This window comes from Rhinolophus hipposideros (genome assembly GCF_964194185.1).
Source record: "Rhinolophus hipposideros genome assembly, chromosome: 13".
Lineage (NCBI taxonomy): Eukaryota > Metazoa > Chordata > Mammalia > Chiroptera > Rhinolophidae > Rhinolophus > Rhinolophus hipposideros.
In genome coordinates this window covers 64173964-64185544 of record NC_138059.1, presented here as the reverse complement: position 1 = coordinate 64185544, position 11581 = coordinate 64173964, and the positions used below count along the sequence as shown (strand labels likewise).

Genomic DNA, 11581 nt, shown 5'->3' with positions numbered 1-11581 from the left:
GCTTTGTTATTACTGGAAATGTTGGATTTCCGGACATTTCATAGTTAGCCCCTCTATCTGGGGGAGAAAGCACCTCAGGAGCTCTGGAGCAGAAGGAATTGCATGGAATTTGTCAATTAGAAAACTTGAGGTCTTGGAGAGTGGTTAGGTCTCCCCCAAAATTCATGGTCTCCAAAGAACCCAAACTGCCTTTAGTGGGTCTGTCCTCTTTGATGCATAATTTGTGGGTCCAGTGAAAAATGGAAATGTGGGATCCCTTGTTCAAGAATTATTCAAGATTTCAAGATGGTGACAGTAGAGAATGAAACCAGGTCCAGGTTGCAGCTGCCCTGGTGCTGCCTCTGCCATAGCAATGAGATAAAGCCATGTTGTAATTCCTAATGTGAGAATGTTCGATAACCTGCTGACTTTGGGTCCGTGTTACTAATACAGCTAATATTCAATCATATAATGTGAGATCAGGACTCAGTTTTACTTGCAAGGAATGGGTGCACCACAAAAACTTGGTTAAGCTCATTTCTCTGAAACAGATCAAGTTTAAACACCTTTTATTTCAAGAAATAATGCTTCTAGACTTTCCTGAAGCCAGAATTGTTCTATAAAAGTATCACAGAATATTACACAAGATTAAAAAAACACAGTATGCGTCCTAATAACCTGAAACTTTCTTTACAAAGCTCATCATTCATGACCATAAATATGTTTCTTCTGTCATTCAGCCAGTGACACACACATCTGACACAGAGCTAGTTAATTTTAACATATGTACAGAGTCTATAATAAAGACTTAAAGTTATCAAAGATTCCACTATAACATATTAAATTTTCTTTAAAAGAGTTTACCTTAAACATTTAAAGAAAACATAATTTACCTATGTGTTTGAATTATCTAAAAAGAAAATCACGGCTAAGCTATTTTTGGGAAGTTGATTAGGATACTGATAACTTTCAATGAGGTAATCCTTTTGCTGGTATTTAAAAATCTAATACATAAGAAGAATATTTTCAAGAACTCAGAGTTTGAAAAGCAATTTTGAACTATGCCTTTAGAAAGTCAGAACTTGGCGAAGGCCTTAAAAATAATTGTATAACACGTAGGGTGTGTTTAAATTATGAAACATTCATGAATTTGTTTTATTGAAAAAAAGTCCTTATAGAAATTCAAAAGGAAACATATTTCCTCAACACTTAAGCTTATCAGCTAGGTCAAGAAAGCAGAGATGAGGGGAAAAAAGTCTTCAGTCTTTTTATCCTGGTAAGAAAATAATAAAAATTTAGCAACGTTAAGCATAAGATGAACACTGCGGCTAGGCACAGAGAGAGCAGGCAATCTTTGTTTTGTGTATTTATTTATTTTTACTGCCAACATCATCAGCCATGCCTTTCTGCTAATCAATTTTAGCAAGTCGAGGTGAAACACATGCACTAGTTTCTGGCAAAAGCATATGTTAAACAATATGGGATCCATACTGTGTCCTAAGGAGTCTATTTTATTTTGTCACACTGAGAGCAAGCAGTGAGACTGTGACAAGCCTGTAAATAATAATAATAATAATATAATAATAAGGACTAGTCAAATTGACGTGGCATTCCGATCTCAAAGTGCAAAATCACTGAACTAAAAATGATGGCATCAAAAATTTCCAGTGGTTAGAAATGAATCAAAACCACACGATGCAGGCAGTGGAAAGCATGTTGAAAGATTGACCAAGGATATCCAGTTTCAGAAACTCATCAGCAAGGCACCTTTTTGGCCATCTTCATTGGATAGTATCGATATATGCATGTCTCTACAACTTTCAAAAGATAATACTGTTTTAGTAACCCCTCCCCCAAAATCCCCCCCCCCCCCCCCGCCCAATCCACAAATCAGCCTTTCTTTCTACTCGTGACACATAGTGACATCACTGAGTCCCTGGGCATCAGTTTGCATGCACACTGACTTCTACTGCACCTAGGGTAGCTTGGAATGTTGGTTGTCATGATTACCTTTATTAGTTTACTAATAAAAAGTTAAAAAAATACTGTGTTTAGGATAAAGTAACAATTTCATCTAATCAGAGGAGAGCGGAAAGGAGGCACTGCCTTCTCGAGTCTGTGAGCTCCCCTTTCTGTGATTCTTCTCCACCTCATTCCGCACGCTCTCCATGCTGGAGTTAATAGGCTCCTCCAAGGTGGACATTCTGATCGTCTGATGAGTAGAATCAACATCAGAATGCACAGGAAGATCCAGTTGCTCTTTGAAAACATCTCGTCCTGGACCACCTTCCCAGGGAAGTTCTTTCTGGAGTCTACTGGGCTGCAGCCTGGAGCTGGGCTTGAGCTTCAGATCGAGCGCACCATTGCCACTGAAATCAGTTGCAAGATGATTTATCTCTCTATGTTCCATCCATTTGTCAGTTTTATGATTTCTCCAGTGTTCAGAATTCAAATGACTAACTTCTGGAATGTTGTTATTCCATTCAAGTTTCCTATCTGGACTGAATATCGGTTGGTTCAAATGCTGGGTTCGAAGGTCAGCTGGCAAAGTCAAATGAGAGGCTTCCCCAATTGTAGGACGTGGGTCTTCATCTGATTCAGCAGAGGCCATCTCTACCGGCACAGAGAGCTCAGCAGATACAGCCAGGAATCCATCACTTTGAGCAGGTTTAGTCTTATTTGTTTGATTTTGCTCGTGGTGACTGTTCAGCAGTGCAAATATTCTATCTACATCCTTCAAGTAATTAGTCCAGTCAACCAGACTAAGTCTATAGTTCTGTCTGTATTCATAGACGCTTTCATTCACGCTGTAGAAATTCTCCAGGCCTCCCCAGTTGACGTCTGCAGTGAGACTGCGCCGATTAACCTTCCCATCCATCCCATAACTGTCCTCTGTGAGAAGAGAGATGAAGGTGGGTCATTAGTGGAGAAAGCATTTCCTGCTTTTGGACAAGCAGCTTACATTGTTTTTACAGAGCAAATCGATTGGAAATACAGCACGAAAAAGCATTTTCCCCTAGTAATTTGTTATTAAGGAGTGGCCTTAGCTTACAAAAGTGATCGAACAATAACAAACAGTTGGAAAGAGGATCAAACAAGTGAGAACTACGATTAGGCACAGCTGGTGCTAGAAATGCACTGTACGTCAGTCAAGGGGCTCATGTTTTACTCCTGGCTCTACTCAAGTCAACTCTGTCATGAGGAAACCCTATGATGAGTCTCTGAGTCTTGGTCTGTCTTCTGTCAAATGTGAGAATCACTTTGTGATACAACCTTGATTACTTATGGGGTTGTGGGGTGAAGGACGAATTTGAAAGTATTGTAATGGAATAGTCAATGCTTCATAAGATATTTTTATTTTATATTCCCTGCTATAAAAATAAACCTGAATGCAATTAAACTCTTCAAATCAAATGCTTGACTGTTTCTTTGTTGTTATTTTGCCCTAAAAGTTCTATGCCTTCAGTAAATCACTCTTTCAGTGGTTTTCAGATCATGCAAAGAATGCAGCAGCTTTTTCTCTCTCACATCTTTTCTCTAGTTGCATTCAAGTACCATTCTAAAGAGGCGGCTAGATCAATCCAATGAACGTCCCGCAAAACAATACAGAGCAACAGGAAGCATAAGTAAAACTACACAAGACCTATATTCTGTTTAACTAGAAGATAGAAAACGATATAATCTTCAAATCACCTATAAGTAAAAAAAACAGTTAATACCAAATCTAAGCAGAGCTGTATTTCACACTTTGGGGAAAAGCACTGGGAAAACAGTGTGGATAAGAGAAGAAGGAATTGAAGATGGAGCTAAGAGTTGATTTGCAACCATCGCTGGAAATCTGAAGTACGAAATACTGTGAAGAGTCCTGTAAAATGGCAGTAGAGATAATGAGAAAGGGACTTAAGTGCCCAGGCATTGAGGTGGTTGTCCCTAAAAGGTATTGCTTCAGGCAGAAAAGCAGACAAAGGAAGAGAGATATACTCTTTGGAAATTGTGGTAAAGAAAAAGGAAGGGGAGGGGGGCAATTTCAGGTCCTGCAAGAAAAATAGAAAAACAAAAAATTGGAGGACACACAATTTGTCTCACCTTCCCCCAAAAATAATACAATAAAACAGTAAAAAGAAAGTCTACTTGGTTACACTGACAGAAAACGATACTCTTAATCTAGGAAACTTGCAAATATTTCACATCCCTGAAATTGATAAAGGCAGTCTAAGTCTACACAAAATTATTTAAAAAATAGAAAATAAGAAAAAAAATCTATCATCTTATGAGAATGCTCCTGCTAAAATACACCATAAAGTGAAAAAAGCCACGACACAACACTGCCAAGTAAATTAAATCAAGTGTCTGAGGATCCTAAATCAGAAATTAAAGTATGAGCCAAGGATCTTATATCCAGCCAAGCTCTGCTTCAAGTACCAATGCTGTAGAAAAACAGTTTTAAAAATGTAAGAATGCAGGGGATACTGTACACATCAGCTCTTCTCGAATAGTCTTCTAGAACATGAATTTCATTCCACTAAGAAATCACTGGGGGAACTACCACAAAACGACTGGTGGTGTATATTTAATATATTTATCAGACCTAGGAGTAAAACAAAGCTAGGGGAAGGGTAAAAACAATATATACATTTCACATGACCAAGTGGAAACAATGCAACTAAAAATGGGAGGAAAAATAGAAAAGCTGGAAGAGAATAAGTTCCTGGAGAATATAGTTTAAGTAATAGTTGGGAGTTAACAAAACATCATTAAAAACTGACCACTGAAGTAATAAAAGATTAAATAAGAAACAAGGATTAGGGATATTAAAAATGTGTAAGTTCAAAGGCAACCAACAGGACAAAAGTACAAACCCTATTACATTCCAAAGGGAAAAATAAAGGGCAACCAGCTTTACGAAGAAGCTACCGGGCCGGCCCAGTGGCTCCGGCGGTTGGAGCGCCGCGCTCGTAAAGGTGAAGGCCGCCGGTTAGATTCCCACATGGGCCAGTGAGCTGCACCCTTTACAGCTAAGATTGTGAACAACTCTCCCTGGAGCTGGGCTGCCATGAGCAGCCGGAGATTGGCATCAGCTGCTGTGGGCTGCTGAGTGCTGTCGTGACTGGGGGGAGTGCTCCTCCGTGACCGACTGCCTCAGCCGGGCGGAGTGCAACGCTTATAATACCAGCCTGGGCAAGGGAGCTGCGTCCTACACAACTAGATTGAGAAACAACGGCGTGAACCGGAGGTGGGGGGAGGTAGAAAGGGGGAATACATATATAAACAAATAGAAAATAAAAGAATAAAACCCTGAATTAAATCTCATTTCTACTGTTTAGAAAACACACACAAAGAAACAAAAAGAGGCTACCTAATAGAAGATACAGTGAGAAACATAATTAATAGTAGATACTCAATTCAAGACAGGTCAAATGGACTAAAAGTAAATAAGAATACACAAATACTAATCAGGTAGATCTTTTAATGATGAAGGAAAAGCCTATTTACAATAGTAACGGAGAAGATAAAGAACTTATGAATAAATTTAACAAGAAATGTACAACACTTATAAGAAAATACTTTAAAAAGTTTCTGAAAGACCCAGAAGTATACTTGACCAAGTAGAAAATTATCCTATGTTCTTGGATGGAAGACTCAGCATCATATAGTTATTAATTCTTCAAAAACTAGATAGAAAAAATGAGCAGAAGACACAACCAGCTAATCTATAAAAACAAGTAAAATGGGCTTTAAATGTTCAAAAACACGTTCAATTTAACTGCAATATGAATGAAAACCATACTGAGACACCGTTTCTTTCTCATGAGATTGGAAAAAAAATTAAGAAGCTGGACAGCTGTTGAAAGCAGACATGTATACATTGATGATGGCCATGTGAAACGGTACAACCTGTATGGAGAGGAGTTTGGCAATATTTAATACATCCATATATGCATTTGGCCTTCAGTTCAGTAATCCCATGACTGGCAATTTCTTCTGAAGATATCGTTAACAATGTGAAACATATTTGCACAAGGTTCTTTATTGCAACACTACTTGTGGCTGCAAAATATGAGAATAACGCAAATATCTACACATAAAAGAGTGGTTGAATAAATGACATCCACAGAGTAGAGTACTATAAAAGTCATGAAAAGAAAATGGGAAAAATCTCTGAACTGCCAGGGAGGATGTATTTTAAAGAGAAAATCATATTTCAAAGTGAAAAAGACACCAAGTACAATGTAGTACGTATAAGATGCTACCTTTTGTGTAAAAAGGCAAGAGAAATAAAACAAATATACATCATCGGCACATTATTGCACCAAGAAACACAGGAAGGTAAAGCAGACACTGACCAGACTGGTTACCTTTACTGTAGGGGTGGGAAGAGGCTGTGGAAAGAAGTAACATTTCTCCACATAGGAGGCAGAGCCAGAATTTATGCCCAAAAGTGTTCTAACTATTTATGGGAACTAATCTGATCAACCCCAAAGCTTCTTGCTTTCTTTTTCAAGTTGTGGCTTTTTGGAACTATGTTGATGCACTGCATACTAAAAAAACTAAACAATGGTGAGGAAAACCAGACCCTAAAATGGACTACAAACAAAAATCAACCAACCTTACTCTTATTTCAAACGAATAACATAATCACAATAAAGAGGGAGGGGTGGCACGGAACGAGCCCAAGTAACTTTGAACACAGTGCTATTTTCTCTCCTTCTAAAAACAAAAAGAATGGAAAAAATATATTGAACTCGGGTTAGCAGGTTTGTTTTTGCAGTAGTAGGATTCAGTCATTCTGAAATTGCCTTCTGTGTCCTGTAGGTTTTAACCAATGAGTTAACCCATGGAGGATAATGGAAACACCTCACTGTTGGAAAACTAAGTTGTAATATAGAAACTAGTAAGACTACAACGAACCTTGCGGTGTTGCATTAGAAAAGTATCAGTACAAACACATTGTTTTTAAATATAGGTAGCTACATCCACACCTATCTCTATATCTGTAGGTACAGGAATAGCTATTGATATACTGGGGGTGCCCCAAAAAGTGTATACACGTGACTTATGTTCATCTTTTGTTATTGGTATATTTTGAGTATTGCAATTTTTATTTTTTAATTTTTTATTGGGGAATACTGGGGAACAGTGTTTTTCTCCAGGGCCCATCAGCTCCAAGTCATTGTCCTTCAATCTAGTTGTGGAGGGCGCAGCTCAGTTTCAAATCCAGTCGCCGTTTTCAATCTTTAGTTGCAGGGGGCACAGCCCACCATCCCATGCGGGAATTGAACTGGCAACCTTGTTGTTGAGAGCTCGTGCTCTAACCAACTGAGCCACCTGGCCGCCCCTTGAATATTACTATTTTCATACAGTTTTTTTCCTTTCTTAAAATGTGTACACCTTTTTTTATGGCACCCTCTGTGTACGTCTGGCCTGGTTTCTGTCAGTCCTCGTCTCACAAAACACAATGCCCTTTTCTTGGACCATTCTGAAGTTCTTTATTCAAGGAGGAAAGGGGTGAATAGGTTTGGAAAACTGAATTTTCAAAATAAGTGTACATGATTTCAAGTTACATTGAATTCTCTTTGAACCCGAGAGATAGACAGGTTGTGAAACCACTAAGGGAAATGAAAAAAAACCACACAGGTCTCAAGCTGAGTCACCTTTCTTTCTGGATGACATTGACTTACTTTGAAAAACATGACCGCAGATTGGGTGACTTAGAGATCACATATGCGTGGAATTTTAATGCTTCTGGAGGAGTGTTATAGTCAACAAGAGCTACCGGTGTCCTGAGAAGCAGAAAGGACAGTTTCTACAGAGATGGCCTGACTCCTAATGACTTCCTCAGCCTGTTCTATTCCTGTTCCCCACATCACCCGTGTCCTAGCTTCATGGAACAGCATATAGTTTCCAGAAAGCACCGGACTCTCCCTCCTCAGCACCTGTATTTGTTCCTAGAAGGTACTTCTGTGCCTCACCCTCGTAGTCAGCGCTCAGCCTTCAAGATTCAATTTAAGCATCATCCTCCCTACAAAGCCTTTCGTGACCCGCCTCGTCCCCTCCCCTGGGTTTCCACAGCACTGGCAGCTCTGCCCAGTAGGCGATTCTGGGTATCTGTGCTCAACAGCAAACTTTGAATTTCACCTGGCTAGACGTCTACCATGTCAAGGAGCGAGGGATAAGTCAACCAGAAATTCATAAAGCGTTCAGTTTTGTCGATCGTTGCTACCTGGAAGGGCATTTTAATTAATATGGCTATTCTCCCAAGTTTCAGTTCTGAAGGCACTAATCTGATTTTCAAAATGGTAACATTCTTTGGAATTATAGTATCACTTGCTCTCTCCTTTCCCATACAGAGAGCTTGCCCATGAAATGTCTCCCTCATGAAAATGTTTTCGCATCCTCTATTGCACCTTACTAATAATGTCCATCATTATAGGGGTTTGATATGTGCCAGACTCTGTTCTCAGCTTCTCATTAGCGAGGCTGGGATTTGAACCCAAGGCAGTCCGGCTCCGTTGTCTGTGCTCTAACCACTGTACTCTACAACCTCTCACCCACATCCATCTGTAAGGCACAGACTGTGGCTACAGGGGGAGATGGGTCAAAGAAACCGAAAAATGTGGACAGCAGCATGGCTGCTGAGGCTGGAGCACAGTGTGGTCTGCTGGCCTGCAGGGCGTGAGACGCAGGGTCAGGAAGCGGCCCTGCCAGTGTTAGGCTGCTAAGAACTGACTGCCCCACCGCCACTGGGCACACGCCATGACAGGCAGCAGCTCGTGTTGGGCATCAGAGGGCAGCAGCGTCAGTTTTCGTATGCAGTGGAAAAAATAAACACCCCATCGACCTGTTGATCCTACACTATTTTGCAGCACAGAAATTCTTGCTTTCAACTCAAGCCAAAAATGATTTCCTGAGTCATGGGGGCCACTTACTGAGCTGTGTCGTCACGCTGAGCTTGACCTAAGTGAAAAATGACCAGTGTGAGGGCGCCACGCATGGCTCAGGTACACACCACAGCAAAAAATAAACAGACAAAAGGAATCATGAAATTGCATAGGGAATAGACTTGCTTTTTGAAGACCTTTTAAATACATCGAAGGATTCATTTTTGGAAATCTACAAAATTGAAGGTGGTTTAAAACCTCTTGGTGAGTCAGTCTTGTATGAGATACATTTTCTAAAATACACTTGAATTTCAAATTCCAAAGTCTTCGGGTTTGCTTATCATTTTTCTCAAGGTCTTTGTAATGAAATTTCATAATTCAAAATGGCTTTTAATGAATTTTCCATGCCTCCCCCTGGCCCACACACATCTGAAATAATCAAAGCTTCTGAAACCCAGGAAGCAGTGCCATCATTGGAGGGCTGAGTACTGGTAATACTGATTCCGCTGGAGATCTGGAGAGAGTGTCTCCGAGGCATCACACATACAGTAGCTTGCTCTGCGTCTGTTCCCTTCCAATCCAACAGGATACAGTGAGCAGGTAAGTCCACGTGAAACACTGCTTCTGAGTGTCCAGTGAGTCCCCAGGTGTGACAGGCATGTGTTCTCTCAATAACCCTGTCCCATGATTCTCTGCCTGCAACATGGGTACTAAGTTAAAAGATAGCTTGCCTCATGGGTTATGGAATGGTGGCATCTGAAAACACCCGTCCTTTTGAATTATAGAGTATCCTCAGACTTGTCCTTTGGTAAGGAATTTAGGAGAAAAAAAAATAAGCAACTGGTAACACTATTTCACCCTGCACAAACGCTTTCAATGGCCACATGACCAGAGAGGGGACTCCATTGACATAGTTCCCACTGCTGTGTCAAATGACCTCAGAAACAATGGATTTGGCCCCGGTTAGTGGTGGTGGCAGAGCTCAAGAGGGGAGAGCCCCAGATGCTTGCCACTTCATTATGACTGGAGCGCAGCTAAGCATTCTTCATCTCAAAGCATCTCGGGATGACTTGGTGGAGAAGAACTCTGACTCGGCTCTGACCAGGCTCAAGCCTTAAACAACCTGCTAATATCCTGTTACCTCTCTCCTGACAGAAGTAAAAGAAGGCCAGCCCGAAAAGGTTTAGCTGTAAAACTGAGTGCATCATAAGATAGCTGTAAAGTCAATATTTAGTGTTAGGTCCATTTCCCCCCTCCCCATTTTTCTACCTCCCCCACCCCCACTCTTGTTCAAGCCATTGTTTCTCAGTCTACACAGCTCCCTGACCCATGCTGATTTTATGAGCCTTGTGCTCTACACCAGCCTCGCTCTATGCCACCCTCTGGCAGCTGATGCCAGTCTCCAGCTGCTCACGGCAGCCCAGCTCCAGGGAGAGCCATTGTTCACAATCTTAGCTGTAGAGGGCGCAGCTCACTGGCCCATGTGGGAATGGAACCGGCGACCCAGGCGTTAAGAGCATGGAACTCCATCCACCTGAGCCACCCGGCCGGCCCGTCAGATCCATTTCAAATGTCACATTTTGGAAATACTGTGTTTCCCTGAAAATAAGACCTAGCCGGACAATCAGCTGTAATGCGACTTTTGGAGCAAAAATTAATATAAGACCCGGTATTATATTATAAAGACCCAATCTTATATAAGACCCAGTTTTATTTTACTATAATTTTTGTTCCAAAAGGCACATTAGAGCCGATTGTCTGGCTAGGTCTTATTTTCAGGGAAACAGTATCTTAACCCTGGGAACCAGAGCTGGCGTATGGGGCATTACCTCGTCAGCTCATATCCTGGGTGAGATCAGCTTAAGAATGGGTTCTTCTGCTCTGCCTTATGTGTGCTAGGGGGTCACGTAGGGCCAGTGTGGGGGCAGAGTGAGGAAAGGAAAGAAGAGAGAATGGAAAAAGAAGAGACGGAAATGGTTATCAAGTAGCTTCAAACGTCCCGCTTTCTGTGTTTACATCTTCCCACCACTTTTCCTACTGTTTAGCCTCTGGTCAGACCAGTGAGCTGCCCTCTGAAAGGATAGCTCTGGAGGTTGGAGTGGACGGACAGGGAGCCCTGCAATGTCAATATTGTTCGGTTTCTCTGAGGCGCTATCAATATGGATGGCACCAGTTAAGTCCACGTTCCTTTGATGGAAGTTTTTCTCCCAAGCGGTTCCAATAACTAGGGTGCTCACACATTATACATCAACTTCCCCACAGTAGCGGTGGTAAGGACAGTCCCCTCCTGCGCCACATGGCACATTTCTGACAAACCGGCCTGAGGTCTGTGCTTGGAGTGGAAGGTCTGTGCAAGGGATGGGTGGGGGTTGGAGGGGGATGAGGTAACCGGGCTGGGGCCTGCTTGTGAAGCATTTGTGTGTCTGGCAGTAGTACGTCCATGCTTACTGAGACCTTTCTGCGCGCCTTACTCCTGATACCCCGTCTCCAGCCCCCGTACCTTCTCTTTAATCACCACCACCCTGCAGAGCCGTCTGAATCACATCACAGCTGCCACTCACCACCAAGATCAATTAAGTACTGTTAACAAGGAAGCTTCTATTTCTTCCAACTTCAGCTCTAGCATGCTCCTAAAATTCTCATCCCTCCTTTTGTGCCTTTGACGTTACAGTTCATAACAAATCTCCAACCAGTTTCCATGAAGCGTCGCCACCAAATCAACG

The 11581-nt window shown here is 41.6% G+C and overlaps 1 protein-coding gene across 4 annotated transcripts in view; it reads right to left on the bottom strand.

Moving 5' to 3' along the window:
* Positions 1-531: 531 nt before the first annotated feature.
* The window catches only part of SULF1 (sulfatase 1), a gene marked incomplete at its 3' end in the record, with an annotated part of 152554 nt that continues 141504 nt past the window's right edge, over positions 532-11581 (bottom strand). For all 4 annotated transcript variants that reach the window (XM_081069959.1, XM_081069960.1, XM_081069958.1 and 1 more), the window contains one exon: positions 532-2871. In XM_081069959.1, the coding sequence (XP_080926085.1) occupies positions 2841-2871 (31 nt within the window). The remainder of the gene's footprint in view (positions 2872-11581) is intronic.